Here is a 21,291-nt window from a genome sequence, read left to right on the forward strand (position 1 = left end):
TTCTGCTTCCAATCCAGTGTTCCTCTCCAGAGACATCTCCTCTTCTCTGACTCCCATCATGTTTTGTTGGCTTCATCCCTTCTAATTCTAAAACCTGTTATTCTGACTGTGAAACTATGGCCTACCCTCCACCAGCTGCACTATGCCCTACAAGATTAAGCAAATGTACCAAGGTCACACAGCAAATAAGTGATGGAGTAGGACTAGGACATGAGTCTCAAAGCACATCCTACGGACTTTAACTCAATATGCCTTCAGTAAACCAGTAGTATTATAGGACAGTGGAAAGAGTAAGGGTTTCAGGATTTAGTTCTGATCTTAACTCACCACTAATTTGCTTGGGCAAGTTACTTAACTTTCTTGGGATTCAATTTCCTTACCTTCAAAATGAAGATAACAATAGTACTAAGTTCGACTTTACTAGGTTGTTGGGAGAAGAATAAGATAATGTGCATGAAAAGATACTTTTATAATTTGTATGAGTTATAAAATTCCATACAAAGAAGCATTTATTTTTATGGTTATCATGGTGGGGGGCTGGGGTACTTATCGACTAACTTGGAATACCCATCTGGTCTAGATGATAAAAATATCTCCTATCTCAGCAGCCTGTTCCATCTAAGCTAATCATAGGAAGCCTGGTCTCCTCCAGAGGAAAAACTGTCTCTTCAAACTCAATCCCCAAATCACTACCCTCACTCCAGCCCCACTTTTGATATTAGCCAAAGGGTCCAGAGATCTAACTCTTTCCCATAACATCCCACCCAGAAGCTGGCTGGCTAGCTGTGTATTACTGTGGCTCTCACTGAAAATGTGTTTCTTGCCTTCATGGGAGATCACCATCTCCAGAGAGATTGCCATCTCCTGGCACCACCCAATGCCTAGCTGGCCCAGATAACCACGTCAGGTATGTGACAGCAGCAAAGATCATCTCCTTTTAAGTCAAGATGAAATACAAACCAGAATAATTGCAGGCAAGAGTTTTGCTCTCCATCATGTTTCTATCTGTCTTACTCCAGGAGGGGCTCTGGAGAGCCAAAAGGGCTTCAGGCTAATGATTTTGGCTACAAATCCATAAGGGCGAAGGTTTCCCTCTAAACCAGCAAAGCTGTATGCCTGGGCATTGCTTAACACTCTTAGTTAGATAAACTTAGTAAATGATTACTAGCCTACTAAGCTAAGATTATCATGGGCAACCACTTCCTCACTCTGTGCCTCAGTTTCTTCATCTGTAAAATGGGGTACATTATCTTCCTTTCCTTGGGGTGGTAAAGTTAGGGTTGCCTGATTTATACATACTTTAAAGGTTATTTGCAGGATTTTGCTGAGCCCGTGGGCTCTGGGAAGCAGAAGGGGAAGGGACTGCTGAACAGATTAGTAAAGATGCAGGAGGACTCTCAAGAAAGCCAGCTTTCAAGTGCCTACTGTACATCAGGCCTTCACAACATGCCTTTGAGGTAGGAATTACTCTTCCCTTTTACAGATGAGACTTGGATAGGTTATGGGATTAAATCGGAAAAATTTACAACGTGGGTGTGTGCAACTGTATGACATGCCGAACTTACTAAGCTCCTTCACAGGCTCAATCTCATCACGACAGTAACGGCTGCAGGTATTCTCCTCGTATAGGGCTCCTCGGTTAAACTTCTTACACTCCACACACTCTCTAAAGGAGAGAGGATATAGGGATGAAGGCAGGGAAGGAACAAACCTAAATGTGTTTCAGTCTGGCTCTGCCTGCCATACACCAGGAAAACTGTTCCACCCCAGAAAACAAACACAAACAAAAACATCTGTAAGACAATCCTGGGGTCCCAGATAGTCACGTCTGGAGTTCGGGGTGGGAGTGCCCTCCTCACCTATAGGTAAGGCCAGGTAGGCAGAGGCCCCCGGTAACTTCATTAAACTTCTTTATGTCCCATCCAAGACTGTGACAGGAGGGCGAACCCTACGCCACTTCTGGGAGCCTTAAAGTCAGAAATGGTCTCATAATTTGGGGGCCCGGTGCAAAATGAAAATGTCAGGTTCCTCATTCAAAACTTAGTAGGAATTTCAAAACAGTGACAGCAGAACATTAAACGAAGTGTAGAGCCCTTCCAAGCACGGGGTTCTGTACAAATGTGCAGGTTGCACGCCCATGAATCCAGCTCTGCTTAAAATAGTAAGAGAAACAGCAGTGCCACAGGCCTGGGCTAGCAGGGACTTCCTCTGACGCCCAGATGAGGGACATTTGCAGCGGTGAACTTCTCCTGTTTCACACAGTGTCCTCCGTAACCCCAGCCCCGCATCCCGCACAGAATCAGAACATCAGCACTGGAACATTCCCCAGGAGTCACCTGCTTTAGCCTTCCTCCCAACTCAGGGATTCAGGATCCAGCCTAAAAGAGAGGTTTCTCCAACAGCAGTCCAGCCGGTACTACTCTGTCCCCTTCACGCTTGGCTCTACCTCCAGTTTTCCCCCAAGTTTTCAATGGAAAGAGGAAAGCTAGTCATTTGCTGTGACAGTCTCCTCTCCCTAAAGCTTTGGTGAATCAGAGAGAACCTGCATAGTCTGGGGGACCCCCAGACACTCAACTCTCTCCAACTCACTCCACTGCCCACTCACTTCTTAAAGGTGCAGGCATCAGGGCAGGTGGGACACTTCTCACAGGTGTCCCCGTAGGAGCCCGGCTGGATGCAGACGCAGCTGCCGCATTCACACTTGCCCCGCCCGCTGCACAGCAGCCCATTGCTAGACATGCAGGTGTCCGTGCGTGTGGTACAGTTGCAGTAGTAGCCGGTCCAGTCGGAGTCACACAGGCAGTCCCCACAGCTGCACTGGCCATGGCCTGAAAACACACAGCCCAAGGGGGCAGACCAGCCAGTGAGGCCCCACCCCAGGACAGCATCGTGGCTTTACTCCTCCTCACATTGCCACACTTTCACCCCCACACTGAGCCGTTAATCATCTTCTACACTGTCCTCATAGCCTCATGCTTCTCTGCATGCTGTTCCCTCTGTCTAGATGCCCTTTCATCCTGTGACCACTACCAAACTCCTACTCACCCTTCAAAGCCCAACCCAAATGTTCCTTTCCCTCCATAACTTTTCCTGACCTCCCCAGGCCAAATCAACTGTCTGCCCATGTGCTCTCCCAGCACTTATAAATACCTCTATTTCAACCCTGATGTTCAACCCATTTGCTTGCTAATCTGTTTCTCTTTCTGGATTGTGAGCTCCCTGATGGGGGAGCACATATCATATTCATTTTTCCAACAATAGTGATTAGCATAACATCTGGTACAGAGTAGGCACGCCATTAATGTTTATTTATCCATCCATTCAACAAATATTTACTGAGCTCATACCACAACCTGAGCACTGGAGACTCAGCAGTGAACAAGACAGGCAAGGTACCTACTATCATGGAGCTTACATCCTAGTTAAATTACTGGAAATTCACACAAACCTCCACCAACATGTGCTCTGGGTTGTATTATCATAGTATTGCAAAGAGCCGTCAGCCCTAGTAGGAAAGACCTATTCACTTTCTTACATGAGTATAGGAACGGGACAGAGAGACTAGGGTGGGGGGTTGGACTGCTTAAATGTAGGCATTAACTCTCAACACTATATTCCCCTAATATTCATTTACCAAGGCTTTAAAACTTGGCTCCTAAACCCTGCAGAAAGGTGACTCATTCTGCAGGATTCTGAATCAGGAAGAAGTGGGTGAATAATAGAAATCTGATTGTTAATCACAGGAAAGGCAGGGAACAAGGGAGAAGTAACCTGAATTGGTCTGAAAACCCTGCCATTGTGTGAGCAGATGGGCCCCAAGATGGTGGAGGAGAGGGTGGTACACAGCCAAGCTCAAATAGCAACTAGCTGTCAGCCCTGTCCCCGGTGACCCCAGTGGGTCTGACAAATGTCTCTTGGCCACTATGGGTCCCTCTGGATGGGTATCACCCACTAAAGGATGAGTGATACCAGCATAATCCTCTAGGAACCACACTGGCATTCAAGACTCAGACACACCGGGCTTCCCTGGTGGCGCAGTGGTTGAGAGTCTGCCTGCCAGTGCAGGGGACACGGGTTCGAGCCCTGGTCTGGGAAGATCCCACATGCCACGGAGCAACTAGGCCCGTGAGCCACAATTACTGAGGCTGCGCGTCTGGAGCCTGTGCTCCGCAACAAGAGAGGCCGCGATAGTGAGAGGCCCGCGCACGGCGATGAAGAGTGGCCCCCGCTTGCCACAACTAGAGAAAGCCCTCGCACAGAAACTAAGACCCAACACAGCCAAAAAATAATAATAATAATAATAATAATAATAATAATAAATTAAAAGACTCAGACACACCTTCACTGTGTGTGTGTCTGCTTCCCGAGAAGGAAGGGAAATACAGCCTCATCTGCACCAGCTGCCAAGGACATCTAGAGAGTAGAGCTACCGGGCTGGCAGAAGGGTGGAGAAAGAAGAAAGACTGCATTCTGAGGTTGGGTTCCCTAGTAGTATAGCTTGTGGTGAGGATTCTCGTTCCAGTGACTTACTGGGGAAGCAGAAGGGAAGGAGGGAAGCAGGACAGGGCAGGAGGCAAAAGCTGGCAGGAATGCGGTCTCATCCAGAGGCTCCCCTCAGCCTGATCCCACGGTGGGCTCGGGAGCATGAACGGCGCCACAATAACCTTGAGGCAAAGGGACCGGCTTTGTGTAACCCCATCGTCCATCAGTCACTAGCCAAGCTCTGAGAGCAATCCAGCTCCTGTCAGCTGAATATAATTCTCCAGACAAGGGGCAGCTGTGAGGTATTATCAGTAGCCCTACCAGCAGCTGGGGGATGGGTGGGCCAGCCAGCAGAGTGGGACCCCACAGCGTCCACTACACCCAGCTTTTGGCCACACCTCCCGGATAGGGAAAAGACATCAGAGGGCCTGGCAGCACTCAGAGGCCTCAGTCTCCTCTGAAACGCTTGTCCCATAGTGTTTCCTTTGTGAGGCTAAACAAAGCGATATTTGAGAAGACGTCTGCAGGCCAGCCAGGGAGTGAGGTTGGGAGTGGAAGTGGCAGGCCAGTGCCAGCAGGCTGACTCCAAAAGGCCCCGGCAGGGTCAACCCTTAAAAGGAAGCCACAGTGTGGTAATGTCACAGGACTGGCACCCCTCCAGAAAAAGGGGTTCACAGGAAAGTCAGGGGAGGAGGGTGGGAAATGAAGAGAAAGTGTAAGAAAGAGGAGGGAGGTAGGGAAGAAGGCAGCAGGGGAGGGGTGGGGGAGGCAGGAGGAAAGGGAGGAGCAGGTGTTCCAGGTCAGAAGGAATGAAGTCACTCTCCCCGTATAGCTTGACCTTCTGGGCTGACGCCTCACTCCACCGCCCTCCTTTATCAGCCAGCCCTTCCTCTGACTTCCCACCTCCTCCGTGAAGCCGCCCAGGCCTCCCCTGTCCACAGTGAGTCTCTCTCCGGAGGGCTCCTATAACACCCACGTCCAGGATCTGGGAGGTTCTGCCTCGTGCTGTGAATTCTCCTTAGGTAAGTTAATGGAGAGCAAAACTGTCTTATTCATGCCTCTTTATCCCACAACACTGCGGCACACAGCACAGAACCTGGCTCACGTGGGCGCCTGATCAATCTATGTTCATGGATGTGGCAGGTGGCAGAGTCCCTTGAGGACGAGGATGCACGCCCTGACGTTGGAGGGGTGCTGATACCGCGCGACCACGAAGACCGTGCCTCCGGTGGGGAGGAGAGGACAGGGACGGCCAGGGGCTGGAACAATGGCCGAGGCACAGTGCTCCTGCCTCCTGAGCCCCTGCTTGAGCAAAGGACCAGGCCAGCAGCTCTGGGCAGGGACAATGGCGAGCTGGGCCATGAGCCTGGCCAGGTCAGGAATCATGCATGACCCCCGTTCACCCCTATGGACCAAGTGACTGGCCCAGAGCAGGTGCTCAAGGAGCAGGTGTTCCTGAGTATCTGTCAATGGAGAATGTGATGATGGCGCCACAGGGTCCAGACCTGAGGCCAGTGGGCACCCAACGTCCTGGCAGGAAGGGAGAGGGAGGCCTCTGAGAAGCTGCAGAGGCTGTCTGGGGTTCCCTCGTGTAATTGGCAGGAGCACACTGAGGACGGCTGTTCTGGCACTGCTGGGGGGCAGCAACCAGCGCTGCTGACCCCGGCAGCTTTGTTTTGTGGCTTCAGTGTGGCCGGCAGCCAAAGGAAACACACTCTGGCCGGGGTCCCTCCCACATGCCTCAATCAGACCAGGAACAATCAGGCCACGGAGGAGCAGTGGACCTCCCTCCATCCCTGGTGCCCCCGTAGGCTATGTGTAGCCTCTCCTAGGGTAACCCTCTTCCCCTCAACCCCAAACTTCTCCTCATGGGTCTCCCATGTCAAACTTAACCATTCCCTTTGGAAACTAGAATATGATGTAAATACTATTAAATATTAGAAGGAACTGAAATTTCTGCCTCACACCCTAATTCAGATTGATCTGTGTGTATGTGTGTGTGTGTGTGTGTGTGTGTCTGTGCATATCTGATCTCTCTTTCCCATAATCTCTCTGATATCATTTTTCTCCAATCTCTCTCTCAAATTTTGTTGGCATGATTAAAGGAAACAACTGTATAGCACAGGGAGCTCTACCTAATGCACTGTGGTGACCTAAATGGGAGGGAGTCCAAAAGGGAGGGGAGATCTGTGTGTGTGTGGCTGATTCATTTTGTTGTGCAGCGGAGGCTAACACAACATTGTAAAGCAACCAGACTCCAATAAAAATTAATTTTAAAAAATGAGTAAAGGAAACAATGTTGCAGATAATAAATAGGAGCCATTTTTGTATTACTTGGGCATGCTTTAGTATGGCACACATTTACCTTCCTCATCAAGCTTTTTGAAAGGCTGATGTTAAAGTGAACATCTGGGTAAATCAGCTCAGCTGGTTAGAACCCCAATGCAAGTGAAGCCAATCTGGGTCATGGATTTGATCACCCCAGAAGCCAATTATAATCTCTCTTTGATTGGCCACACAATACACCCACAAACCGGTCCCAACCAATTTGCAAATATCTCCAATCTATCTCTCACGAGAGGGATTAAGCCACAGTGACTACAGCCCAGCAGAAATGTATCCCCAGTGCCCAGGAACAACTCAGACTGCCTAACTGCCTCTGGGAGTGTTGTCAGTGTGCCTGCAGATAAAGACTACATTAACGTTAGCTGGACTTCTTCCAGCTGGGGAAGTACCCCAGGAGTGGGCTTTGGGGCAAGGTGAAACCAGCTTCAGATTACCAGTGGGCCTCAAGATTTTACTGAATTTTGTAATGAGAAGGACAAAACTCAGTACCCTGCAGGGAGAAGGACTCAAATTCATTATCCCCAATCTGCAGGCTGGGACTCTCTATGGCAGTGCTATCCAGTAAACATCTGTGCTGTCCAACAGGGCAGCTGCTAGCCACATGTGGCTCCTGAGCGACAGAGAAATGAAATTTTTTATTTTTTATTGAATTTGATTTAGATTTAAATGTACTTAAACTTTACTCTTGATTAATTTAAGTGTAAATAACCACCATATTGGACAACAGCGATCTAGAGTACAAAAAGTAATAGTATATCAATAGTGATAACAAAATAGTACCGACATTTAATAAGAGCTCACTATTTTCCAATCATTGTCCTAAGTATACTGGCACATTAAATGTGCTCCAGGGCTTCCCTGGTGGCGCAGTGGTTGAGAGTCTGCCTGCCAATGCAGGGGACACGGGTTCGAGCCCTGGTCTGGGAAGATCCCACATGCCGCGGAGCAACTAGGCCCATGAGCCACAATTACTGAGCCTGCGCGTCTGGAGCCTGTGCTCTGCAGCAAGAGAGGCCGCGATGATGAGAGGTCCGCGCACCGCGATGAAGAGCAGCCCCCGCTTGCCGCAACTAGAGAAAGCCCTCGGCAAAAACGAAGACCCAACACAGCTAAAAATTAAAAAAAAAAAAAAAAAAAATGTGCTCCAATATCTTGCATATACACTACTATTTTCCACGTCTTTTGTGATGAAAAAATAAATTCACGTAAAATAATTGTCTGAAAATAAATAAATAAATAAATGTTACTAACTTCACTACATATTCTGACATCATGTAGTTTCCAAACCTATATATACTAAAAATTTAATTACCATCAGTCAGTGATTTTTTTTAAACTTAAAAAGGGGTTGGTCCATATCCTCGAAAAGATTAGGAACCAGTGACAAAATACTAGCAGAAGGGCAGATGAAGGAAAAGAAAAAAAACTATCTTCACTTTCAAGTTTCCCTACGTCTTCCCACCCTCTTCTAGGAGAGAAGTCCCCAGAAGCAGATGCTCATTTTTCTTCCTTGTGCCCCTCGAGCAAGGGCAGAGGGAGCTGAGAGGATTAAAGAGAAATTCATTTCTGTTTCCTGCCATTGGAGTGGCACACCATCTACTCGCTCTGCCCCCGGGCCTTCCTGTGCCCACCTCAAGCCCCGGCCTGCATCCATTTCCAGAGGCTGCAGATGTGTGAGTGTGTGTGGGTACCAGGACGGGAGGGGTGTGCAGTTCTACTCACCTGAGCACATCTCCCCCTTGTAGCGGACACAGGAGAAGTCATCACACTCGCAGTACTTGCCCGTGATCTTGCCAAAGTCACTGCTGTGGCAGACGCACTGGCCACAGAGACACTCGCCCCGCTGGCTGCAGATGGGCTGGCCCTCCCGGGGGCTACACTCGTCCTGCTGGGAGGGACGGTAGTCCTCTTCTGAGCACTCACACTGGGACCCCAGCCAGCCAGGCCCGCAGCGGCACACCCCACACTCAAAGGTCCCGTTGCCGTTGTTGCAGTGGTGGCTGTGAGGCTCAGCCTGGGCCTGGCAGGCACAGTCACAGTCGAAGTTGACCTGGACGGTGAGGCTGTCTTTGAAGCCCACAGGCTTGATGGTGAAGGACTTCTCCTTCTCCTGGGGGCAGCCACGCACCTTGGCCTCAATGCTGAAGCTCACCTGGATGGAAAGTAAGATCGCATTCAGACCCAGGTGGACCCTGTTGACACTCCAGCCCTGGAGGGAAAGAAGCTGTTCCCTGCCCTGCCCAGGAATACCCAAACTGGGTGTCCTGTCCCCCAGCAAGCTGGAGTTCCTCAGCCTTCCCACCACCACGGTCTGCAAAGCCAAAGCAAGAGCCTGGGGATAGTTGTGCAGTTGGGACATATCTGGCTGGGTGTAGACATGGTTTACAATCACGAGATAGCTTTTTTCTAAAATTCCATCCGTGAAAATAAACCAGCTCAAGCAGAAAAGAACCTTTGATCTTACAAACGCTCTGCCGTGGCCAAATAAGCTAGCGGGACTGATTACATAATATCATCAAGATATACAAAGCACGATTTCACACCACACAGTGGCCAACCACAGGCTCAGAGTCTACTGTGCAATTTCCACAAAACACTTCATCACTTACGCAATCAAACATGTTTCAGGCCAATATTTTTTACATAGGGTATGTGCACATGTGCCTAGAAGATAGAGAGATGGATGGATGGAAACAGATATATAGACATAGATGATGTAGATATAGATGATATAGCTATAGATATCCCCTCTTTTTTCCCACCCCTTTCACCAACCCCTCTCCCCTAAGGCAGAAGCAGAGAAGAACCAGCCACTAAGGAAGGAAAACTATAGACGGACTGGAGAGGCAAAATGAACATTTGCATTCTGACGTTCCAGGAGGGTGGGTATTTTGTGTGTGTATGTGTTTATTTTTTTTTCCTTTTAATTTTTATTGGGGTATAATTGATTTAAAATGTTGTGTTAGTTTCGAGGATGGCTATTTTTGCCTATTCTGTTTGCTGCCAAATCTTTAGCAGCTGGAACAATGCCTGGCACAAAGTTGGTGGTCAATAAATATTTATAGATGACACTGCCGTTTTACCTTGTGAAGCAAAGAAAGGCATTACCTTAGGGGAGGCTGGAGACTAGTTAGGGGCTGAAGGTAAGAAATATTTTCATTTGCAATCAACTGTGCATAAACAGAGGTAACCTAAATGCAAGTTTTTAAAAATCCTGATAGTGAAGTTACTTAACAGATAGAGAAGGTTTAGGCAACAGAAGCCTCAGAGGAAAAGCCTGGCAGCTCTAACCATTACATCTAACTTGTAAGGACGTTCAGAAAGAAGGTACAGGGAAGGAAGGGGTGGGTGCCCACAGACGCTCTGGGGCACAGGCTAAGGTCAGAGCTGCAGCTTCAGTCCCTGCCCAGCCCACCTCACCGTGTCTCCAATCTTGAGTCCGACACAAGACTTAAGGCCTGGGATGACCTCGTTGTTGAGACAGGTGGCGTTGAAGGATAAGGACAACTCCTCAGGGAGGTCACGCACTTCCAGCTCTACTTTAGAGCGGATTTTCTGAGCAGAAAAGGGCAAGAGAAGATAAGAAAATGGGCTGAGAGGAAATGAGTAGGAGCCAATTACATCCCAAGCAAAACCTCCCAGATGGTCCTGGACTCACCTGCAGTGCCAGATGCTGAGGTCCACCTGCAAGCTGCCAGAGCATCCCTAGGAGCCTGTTTCCTGCTATATTTCCAGCCCAAGACCTGCTCTCTCTCTTTCTCCACTTGCTTCTAGGTGAGTCTGGGTAAAATCTAAACCAGCTACGCCCTCCTGCAGGCCTCATGGACGTGCAAGAAGGGAGTGCTAATACTGGTCACCTTGGCTAGTAGCACTTTCTACCTGATTTTTCATCAACCTCACATTCGCCGTGGTTCAGCTCCCTCTTTTCTCTATTCTTGGAGCCCAGATCTCTGTCACTCTGCACCCGCCCCCCCTCAATTTCAGGGCCCTGCTCTTCCTCATCACCATCCCCATCCTCTCTTTCTCTTCCACCTTCTCTAAGCTCTTCCCCCATTGTTCCTAAGCCTCCTTGGCATTCCTTTCTGAGCCATTTCTATTTCAGAAGGCTGCGTTCCTCCCAGGGCTGGCTATCACTTCCTGGCCTCTGGAAGAATAAGAGGAAGGCAGTGAAAGCTGCATGGTGGACTTGCAGCCAGGACTCCCAGGTCTGAGCCCTCCTGGGTAATGCCAAGTGAAGTGGACTCTTAGCAGGCCCATTCCCAGTGTAAGACACTTACCCCGTAAGCATCAACAATGAGCTGGAGGACATTGCTGGAATCAGTAGACAGAACCCCCACTGTGGTTCCTGGGATGAGCTCACTATAGTTCTAGAAAGGAAGACAAAGATGTCCGGGGATGACTGATGAAGCTGGTGGTCTCCAAAAGCCCTCCCCAAATCAGACTGAGGGTCTTGAAATGAAACTTGAGGGAAGGATGGGATATTTTACTTGTCACTGCCAGGAATACATCTAGCACTTTTTCAGCACTGAGCAAAATTATAGAGAACCTCTCACACCCCTCTCCCCACTGAATTACTCCCCTCGACTACTGCAAGCATCAACACACCCATCCTGCTAGGTTCAAGGTTGGAGGAGAGAGACCGTCGAGAGGAATCATTAGCTCCTGTGTCTTTCCCACTTAGGGACCATGGCCAAAGCTGGTGTGGGCTGGTTCCCTGAGACAAGGCCACCCATCACAGGCCCCACTCCCACTCCAGGAAGCCCCAAAGGCATAGTCACCTGGTAGAGATTGACTACATTTTCAGTCACTGCAAAGATCAAATTGATGTTTTTCTGGGACAGCTTCTCGGTCATCAGCCCCAGAGAGGGATAATCCTATGAAAAGAGAGGATGTGGAGGTTAGTTAAGAAGTCTATTCACATACATCCATGGATTCTAAGCCTTAGGACTTGGGTGATTTGGGGCATGGCCCTGACAGTAGTGGGATTTAAACCTTTTCACCCCATGACAATGTGAGGCAAACACAAACCCAGTTGTGAACTCTAAGGATAGATAAAGAGGTACAGGCTGGTAGTGTCAAAACTAAGCACCTCTGTCTTCCTACTCAAATTCAATGCATTCGTACCAAGGAGCAGCTTCCATGGGTCAGGTACTGCCAGACCTCATTGTTTTGAAGCTTCCTCTCATTTTGCAGCTACTGACAAATGCCTTGGGTTGTTGCTTGCAATCCTTCACCATGTGGTCTCAACCTTCCTTTCCAATCATTCACCTCTCTTCCCCTTCTACTTACCACTGAGCTGGCCCACTGTCTTTCTCCCACCTCGAGTGGCCTTCTTTTTGGTAATCCTCCTCCTTCCTTAGGACCCAGCTCAGGTCCCACCTTCTCCAGGAGGCCTTCCCTGATCATCCCAGTTCATGATGAGCTTTTCTCTTTTGAATACCTAAAATCCTCATCAATTATTCTATCCAGTTAGCAGTAATCATGCATCTTCTGTTATTGGTACCACACCTCCTTGACTAAACCAAAATCTCCCTAAGGGTGGGACCTTATATAGTCTTGTTATCTCCCTTGGCCCCTGGTAAGGCCCTGCATAGACTAGGTGTCAATCGTTACAGACTCGCCCATTGCCTGGTAGTGCTCAACCTGTATATGGCTGACACCAAAGAATTCAAGCCAAAATGGGGGTGATGGTAAATTATGAACATGTCCCTGGAATCCTAGACCTTTCAGGGAGCTCATGAGATCATGCAACTCAGGTTCCTTTTCACAGATGTACCTTTAAGCCACCTAGATGAGGTAGTTGCTATATTGTCTTTAAGGAATGAAGAGTTCACACCTCCCTCTAGATACTCAGAGTATCAGCATTCTGCAGGGCTCTACGTTTTCTTTATGGTTTACTGCAATTTCTCCTGTTTCAATGTAAACTCCTCTCCTCTTATTTAACCTTCTACGGTTAAATAAAAACAACTTATACAGAAAACAACTTATAAGAAGTCTTCTCATACAGAGCAGTGATTACCAGAGGGGAAGGGGTGAGGGAGAGGGAGAAATGGGTAAAGGGGATCAACTGTATGGTGACAGATGGAAACTAAATTTTTGGTGGTGAGCATGCTGTAGCGTACACCGAAGTAGAAATATTACGTTGTACCCATGAGACTTATATAATGTTATAAACCAATGTTACCTCAATAAAAAATAAATTTAAAATAAAGTCTTCTCATGTATCAGCTAAACCATCCTTTAGCCTTCTTTTATTGCAGCTAAATGACTCTGAGCCCTTTAACGTTTCCTCACAGGACTGGCTTTCTATGATTTTGATGATCTTTGTCTCTTTTTCCTCTGTCTTCTTCCAATAACCACAAGAGAGCATGATATTCCAAGAAGGGGCTAATCCATGCACAGTCGACAGGATGGCCTGCTTTCCAGCTGGACCTGCAAAAGTCCTCTGGGTCCATTCTGGATGCCATGATGATGTTGCTGGTGCTGGAGGCAGAGGTAACACCGACCACAGTCAGGACCACCTCTAATGGCTGTACAGGTGGTACCCTGGATGAGGGTGTCCAGTAGGTGGGAAAGGTGAGGGCGAGCTGAAAAGAGCCCTGAGCCTTGCCCAGAGGAAGGGCTGCCATTTTCATATTCACACAAAGACTCTGCCTGGGTTAGGGCAGTCCTGGCCATAGTGAATAGGAACCATAGGTGGTACCGAGAATCTCACCATGGTAGTGGAGGCAGCATAATGGTTGTCACTGCCCACATGACACTGCCCATCATTGGGCTGGACAATGCCTGCCAGCCTTCCATCCAGCGCTATATGGGTCTTGGCATCAGTGGTAAACACCAGCAAGTGGGAGGCATCATTCCTCCAGCCAATCTTCTCCTGTTTAAAAAAAAAAAAAAAGGCAAAAGAGACAGCGACTTTAGCCATGTCACTGGTACAAAACAAAGACCCAAGGAGCTCCCCATCTGAAGGGCTAGACAAGTTGTCTCAGAGAAGGGCCTCAGTCCTAGTCCTTGGAACATAAGCTGGAGTTTTCCAACTCAGGGGTTTCTGTTCTCTTAGGAAAACAGTCTCAGGGCTCATTAGTTCAAGCAGCTGAAAGACACCTACTTCAACTCCAAATAGAACTTCTTCAATGATAATCACATGGCCCATCTAGAAACCCATCTGCATCTGCAGAGCTGGGTTGGGCTAGAAGAAATCCCATCTGGACATCTGCCCACTTTGCTGAGGTTAGGTGAACCCGGCCTTGACTCTGATACACTTCCAGAGAAGATCCTCTCCCCAGAAAACATCTGGGACCACTGAGGTTCAAAAAAGTATCAGCTCTGGCCAGGGAGCGGATACAAGCAGAGGTTGCTTATCAGGAGCAACTTATTGCTCATATTGTACAAAGCTCTGCTTAGTTCCTATCTCGTATTTCACATAGAAATCCCCACAGTTGAGCCACTTCCTGCCCTATTTTGATCTGCACCACCCACACCTGGCACTCCATGCCCTCCAAACTCACATCACAGACGGTAGCCTGCATGATGGCATCAAAGCCACCCTCTGGGGCATCTCGGTTTCGTGACACACTCTGCTTCTTCACCTCCTCATTGAAACGGGTCACCTGGTCAGTTAGCGTCAGCACATGTTTGTAGCCAAACATAGGCAAACAGGTGGTCTTCATACTGGGGAGGGAAGGAATGATTTAAGCAGACATCCGATGGAAAAGGCTGCATGGGGAGTGGGAGGGAAAAGAGGGGGACAGATATAGACAGTGGAATGCCCAGGCGAGTTCTATACAACTACTATTACCCAGACAGTTTAGACTCCAAACCCTTCAAATTACCTAGGCATCACATTGACCTAATCTTCAGCTAGATCAGAGGATAAGGGAGTGAACTGTGGAACCAGACTGCCTGGGTTCAAATCCCAGCTCCTTGACTTACCAGTCATGGAACCCTAGGCAAGCTTCTCTATACCTAACCTATAAAGAAATGGGGACATGATAACACATATCTCATAAGAGTTGTGAGGCTTAAATGAGTTAATAGATGTAAAGCTTTTAGATCAGAGTGAGGCTCTAGTTGTTGTTGCTATCACCCTATACTTAACACTTCTCTAAAGTAACGTTAACACAACAACAAAGCGAAAGTTCATCAATAACTTAATGTCCCTGAACTATCAATAAATTGATAGATCTGTGCCGAACAGGAGCATTTCTGTCCCCAGCCCAATGGTTTATTTGTTTAATTGATGGCTGACACAATTTCTGGGGAAACTTACAATCCAGACAGAAGGTTAAAAAGGCACATCATATAACTCTCGAATCTAAAATGTAAATTCATACCTTGTCAGGCTCGGTAACCATCATTTTAAATTATAATCCATGGATTTGCAGAGTCTCCAACAAATAAATAAGCCATTCAGCTGTAAGTCAAACTCTCAACAGAGGGACACATCAACTTATGCTCTTAGAGGGTTCAACAAATATCATTTCCACTCTTTCCTATTCCTCTAGGACTTAATTCCTTGCATTTTAACCCTGCAGGACTCATATTCTGGATAACAAGGACAATGATGACGACACCAATGGAATCAATCATTCTGAAATCATAACTCCTCTATCTACTTATACTATTTATTCGTGGCCCAGACCAAGAAGCTGATGGATTTCCTTTCTAGGTCTCCAAACAGCCTTGGGCTCTATTAATACAACACTCCAGATCAGTGGGTAGGCCCATTTGCCAGACAGGGAGACCACGGTAGAGAGGAGATATGATTTGGCCAGAAGGCAGCCAACAAAGCTACCCTAGACTAGAAAGAGGAAGCAGGACTTGGATTTGTCTGGGGCAATGGGGAGAGATGCTGCCCTGGCTTCTAGAAGAGAGACTTACTCATAGCAGGGGTTTTTGAGGGCTTCTGGTGGGGAGATGTACATGTATGGTGAAACGGGCTTGTCCACAAAGGCCCCGAAGCCAATCCTCAGGTTACTGGTGAGCTTACGCATCTGGGAGGCCAGCTTGGTCCCCAGGTTCTGGATGCTCCACAGATCGTCCTTCATGGAGTAAGACAGGTCCATTAAGTAGTAGATGTCCACAGGGTAATCCTCCACCTGCCGAACTTGGACGGAGAAGTTCTTCGAATCATCTGCAAGGCAGAAGGACGTTAATTCTTCTCCTCTTCTCCCTCTAAGACTTAAGTAGATTTGGACACAGCTGGGATGAAGTAACTTCTTTTTTTTGGCCGCGACACTCGTCTTGCGGGATCTTAGTTCCCCGACCAGGGATTGAACCCGGGACCCGGCAGTGAAAGCGCCAAGTCTTAACCACTGGACCTCCAGGGAATTCCCTGAAGTAACTTTTTAATCAAACCAAACTTGAAAGCCCTGGTCCATTTTCCTCTCTCCTTGCAATTCTATTCCTCTTCCAACCTCTTGACCCTCCCATTTTTAACCTCTTCTTTTCCATTCTAAAAGTCTCCACCCTCTCTAAATCCTCATCTGTCTAATCCTCTGGGTCCCAAGGGTCTACCACCCTGAGTCACAGAAGTGTTGGCAGTTATTACACTTCAGACTCTGTAAAAGGCAGGAACTATGTCCCACCCTTTTCTGAATCCCATAGTAACCAATACACGCCTTGCACGTAGAAGGTACTTTCTTAAATTCTTGACTTAATTGAAAAGTCAAAATGAGTGCTTCAGAAAAGCCTGTCTCTGGACTTCCCTGGTGGTGCAGTGGTTAAAAATCCGCCTGTCACTGCACGGGACACGGACAGATTCAATCCCTGGTCCGGGCAGATCCCACATGCCGCGGAGCAACTAAGCCCGTGAGCCACAACTACTGAGCCTGCGCTCTAGAGCTGGTAAGCCACAACTACTGAGCCCATGTGCCACAACTACTGAAGCCCGCATGTCGAGAGCCCATGCTCTGCAACAAGAAAAGCCACCGCAATGAGAAACCCGCGCACTGCAACGAAGAGTAGACCCCGCTCGCCGCCAACTAGAGAAAGCCCGCACGCAGCACAAAGACCCAACGGAGCCAAAAATAAATTTTTTTTTAAAAGTCTGTCTCTTAGCCTAATCCTTCCTCCCTCTGAAGGTCTCCTGCCTCTATTTTCTCTGCCCCCATGCATGCCCTGCCCCAATCTTACATGGAAAAGGAGCTTACAAGTTGCTTTCTCATCTTATACTCACTTGAGCCTCAATAGAAAGCTATATGCTGGGTAAAACAGGCATTGGGGGAAAGAAGAAACAAACATTTTTTGTGTACCTACTAAGTTAGAAGGGTTGAGTAACTTGCCCAAAGTCAAATAGCTAATATATGGAAGAGTCAAGATTCAAACTCAGATCTTCTGACTTCAAGTCCCAAAGCCTTCCACTTTCTTCCATTCTCCTGCCCACACTTCCCTCCACATCCTTCTCTTCCCACCCCAATTCCACTGTGAGCTACTTCTGCAGGATCCCTACCTGGCCGTAGCCGGAGCGCAATCCTCTGGGGACTGACTTGAGTGATCTGGGAGCTGTCTCCAGAGCCCTTGTCACTGAGGGGCCTGGCCTCCAGGATTCTGGCCTCGCTGATGGGGAACTCGATGGACTCCAGGGCGCAGTCATCCTTCAGCAGATTCTCCTTCAGGTTGCAGCGGGGCGAGCCCGGAGGCAGAGCCTGTAAGACGAGAGGAAGTCCTGTGATCAGAGCTACGGTGGTTCTCTGCTTCCTGCAGGCTCTGCCACATCCCAGCAGCCTAGAGCTCACCCGGCACTTTGGAGCTAAACCAACATAAATGAACTCGTGTGGTCCTTCCTAACATAGCCCCTAGGCCTGTTGTACAGAAGGGGGAGACTGAGGCATCAGAAAGGTTGGGTGAGTGCCTGTTCATGGATTGGTAGGTAGGAAGAGGGGCAGTACAATAAGATGCCTGTTGGACCAGTGTTTTTCAAGCTGTAAAATGCAACCCACCTGTGGGTCTCAAAAATCAATGTAGTAGGTCTCAACCACCAATTTATTAAAATGCAACATAATAGAATATACAGTATCAAAGTATATAAGTGGTAAAAGTAAATATTGTTTTGGGAAAGGTTTATTTATTTATTTTTAACGTTTTTAAGTTTAAATCTTTTTTAAGCTTCTTTTTTTTAATATTTAGTTTTTATTTATTTTATTCATTTATTTTGGCTGCGCCAGGTCTTAGTTGCGGCACAAGGGATCTTCACTGCAGCAGGTGGGCTTCTTAGTTGCAACATGCGGGATCTAGTTCCCCCACCATGGATCAAACCCCGGGCCCCCTGCGTTGGGAGCGTGGAGTCTTACCCACTGGACCACCAGGGAAGTCCCGGGAAAGGTTTATATGTTGGGGAGTAGGGTATAATATGTATAATAAATAATGATACACAATGTATGTCTTTCTGTCGGTCAGGGTCAAAACAGTTTGGAAGGCACTGTGTTAAAACAATGGCTGGGGTGTGAGATCCAGGAGGGCAGGGACTGTGTGTGTCTCATCTCCCCTCTATTCCCAGCACACAACGTGAGACTGACGACTAAGTGATGGGGGGAGGATATGGGGAAGCAGCAGAGACTAGGGGCTAAGAGCACAGACTGGCTGAGACTATATCTCAGCATTGCCTCTTACTAGCTGGTTACTAGGGCGAGTCACCTAAACTCTCCAGGCTTCGTTTCCTCATCTATAACATGAAAATAATAATAGCCCCACCTTCACAGGAATGTTCTGCAGGACCATATAAGACAGTGCATGTAAAACACATAGCACGGTGCCTGCCATAGGGTAAGTGCTCAATAAATCTTAGCTGTTATTGTAAGATGTTCTATAAATAGTTCCTGGATAAATTAATTATGAATAAACTTCACAAGCTTAGGCAAATCCCATGATGTCAAGCCACTAACCAGAGCCTGTCCTATCACTTTCAGCTTCCTCCCTCACCCTGGCCAAATGGCAGACTGAGTGCCCTTCCAAACACCCCCATGTGTATCCCACAGCCCTCTGGGGCTCGGTGTGTGTTTCCACCTGAGTACTGAACGGGGGACATGCTGCATTGGAATGAACACTAGAAATCAGGAAATGGGTTCAATCCTAGGTCTGCCACTAACTAGCCTGTGACCTCATATAAGTCATTTCACTCCACTGAGCCTCAGTTTCCTCACCTGCTCACCCCTGTTAAAGGGGTTAGATGACATGGTGTTTTCAGTCCCTTCCTGCTCTGACATTCAGCAAACTTAGCCAGCACCGTGTGGGCGCAAGCCCATAAGGGCTTCTTGCCAGGCTGGGGGAACTGCCTGGAAAGCTAGAAAACCCCTCCTTGGACCTATTTCGAAATATCTAGGCCTTCAACCCCACAATCCCCCGCATCCCTACCCACCCCCTCTCACAACCACCTCCAGAAGTCAGCTGAATAACCCATACCAATATCCCAGAACAACTAGTGTTAACATTTATGGAGTACTCACTGCATGTCAGGCACCATAGGAAGCACTTTACATGGATCATTGCAATCTTCCTGATTACAGTTCTGTAATGCTGGAATTATTATTATTTTACAAATTACAAACCTGAGGCTTGGAGGTTTCACAAATGAGGAACCCAATCTTACAAGTAAGAAATTGAAGGTTTGGAGAAATTAAGTATTTTGCCCAAAGCTACAGAGCTAAGAAGTGGCAGAAGTGAGATGCTGACTGGATTGTCTGACTGTAATTATCCTCATAAAACGGTAAGTTGTATTACATTCTGTGTAGAGTGGGAATCAAGGCAGAGAAGCAGGAATGTAGAAGAAACAGCCCTGGGAAGAGCCACACCTGAGAATGCACCAGCTAGGGAACAGGATGCAAGATGGGGATACGGGAGGTGTGGGAAGGATAGATAACATTCTGCCTCCTCAGCCCCTCAGGTGACTGGAAGCCATGTTTCCAGGAGAGGGATTGGGCCACAAGGAGACATCCATACTCAAAAACTCAGGACTCTGTAGCTTAAACCCCTCCAGATGCTCGAAGTCCCTCTCCCACTCCTCCTGCCCAGCCCTCCTCTGATAGGCGGAAAGGCTCCCCCTTGTGGATGGGACCATGAACAACACCAACAGTACTATAGACTGAATGTGTGTCCCCCCAGAATTCATATATTAAACCCTAATCTCCAAGGTGGTGGTATTAGGAGGTGGGGTCTTGGGAGGTGACAGGTCATGAGGTGGAGCCCTCATGAATGGGATTGTGCCCTTATTTTAAAAGAAGGCCCCAGACACCTCCCTGGCCCCTTCCACCATGGGAGGACACGGTGAGGAGCTGGCCATCTATGACACTGAATTTGCTGCTACCTTGATCTTGGACTTTCTAGCCTCCAGAACTGTAAGAAATCAATGTTTGTTGTTTAGCCACCCTGTCTGTGGTATTTTTGCTACAGCAGCCTGAACGGGCTAAGACAAATGGCATGAGGACCACCCTAGCCCAGGCAAGATGTGGAAAGAGCTTCCAGAAGCCAGCAGCTTCCTTCTTCCTCTTCACAGGTCTGAGGTAGAGAAACGGCATCAGCAATGGGAAATGGTACATGAGACTTAATCTTCCTGGTTCAGAAGATCCCAACAGGACATCAGAACTCCTCAGAGAGATGAAAATCCCCTCCCCTCACCCAGCCAGGTCCCTCTGCCAGGGACAGAATGGCAGAAGGGAGAACTCACGAACACTTAATGTTTTTGTGCCCCAATTCTTGCTGCTTCTGTCCATCTCTCCCAACCCTTCTCTCTCAGGAAGCAGTCTCTTTCTTGCTCAAAAAACTCCCTACTGTATCTCTGATTCCAGGGTCCCACAAAACCCCGGAGAGAAAACCTTCCAAAAAAGGCAGTGATTGGACGGACCGAGATGCCCTGAGTTGCTGATCCTTTCCAGGACTAAGACAGATGCTGAAGGAGAGAGAGGGAAGGGGGAGACCAGGAAACAAGGAGAACAGCAAGGCCATCATGTATCTTCAGGCTGCATCGGTGAAGGGAGAGAATATCTTGGAGGGGGTTTCCTGACCCCTGTTTCCTAACGTGGCGGTGTTTATTAGAAGAAAGTTTGAAGTGCCAAGCCTTGCTGACAGAGCTTATGGTTTGTTATGAATTTCCGAAGAAATCTAAACACTAAGAAACAAAAACTGTCTCCTTCCCTCCCTCTCTGGTCGCTGACATCAGGGGTCAGGAACATAACAGGCCTGCTCCTCAGCCACGCTCTCCCTGAGAGCCTGCTGTCCCAGAAGGACACCAAGGCACTGACCTCAACACATCTGGGCCACGTTCCTTTCTTAATAACCCAAGCTGAGAAGGTAAAAGGAATGTGTCCAGGTTACTCAGAGAGAAAGCTGGAAGGAGGTGGGGGAGGAGTGTTCAAGTTCCAGTTCCCAGTGAAACCAGATGTTACACAAAAAGGGCAAAGATAACCAAGACCCAGGGGAAGAGCCAGAGCACAGCAGCGGGAGGTCCCAACCCACGTGCGGTGTGAGCTG

At 48.1% G+C, this 21,291-nt stretch overlaps 1 protein-coding gene across 1 annotated transcript in view; it reads right to left on the reverse strand.

The window, feature by feature from the left end:
- The window catches only part of ITGB3 (integrin subunit beta 3), a 55,379-nt gene that overhangs the window by 9,944 nt on the left and 24,144 nt on the right, over positions 1-21,291 (reverse strand). The window contains 10 exon segments of the mRNA XM_082443119.1: positions 1,566-1,666; positions 2,606-2,828; positions 8,551-8,975; positions 10,244-10,383; positions 11,106-11,195; positions 11,607-11,702; positions 13,544-13,705; positions 14,337-14,499; positions 15,709-15,961; positions 17,279-17,474. Coding sequence (XP_082299245.1) covers positions 1,566-1,666; positions 2,606-2,828; positions 8,551-8,975; positions 10,244-10,383; positions 11,106-11,195; positions 11,607-11,702; positions 13,544-13,705; positions 14,337-14,499; positions 15,709-15,961; positions 17,279-17,474 — 1,849 coding nt within the window.

This window comes from Balaenoptera physalus (genome assembly GCF_965194825.1).
Source record: "Balaenoptera physalus genome assembly, chromosome: 20".
NCBI lineage: Eukaryota > Metazoa > Chordata > Mammalia > Artiodactyla > Balaenopteridae > Balaenoptera > Balaenoptera physalus.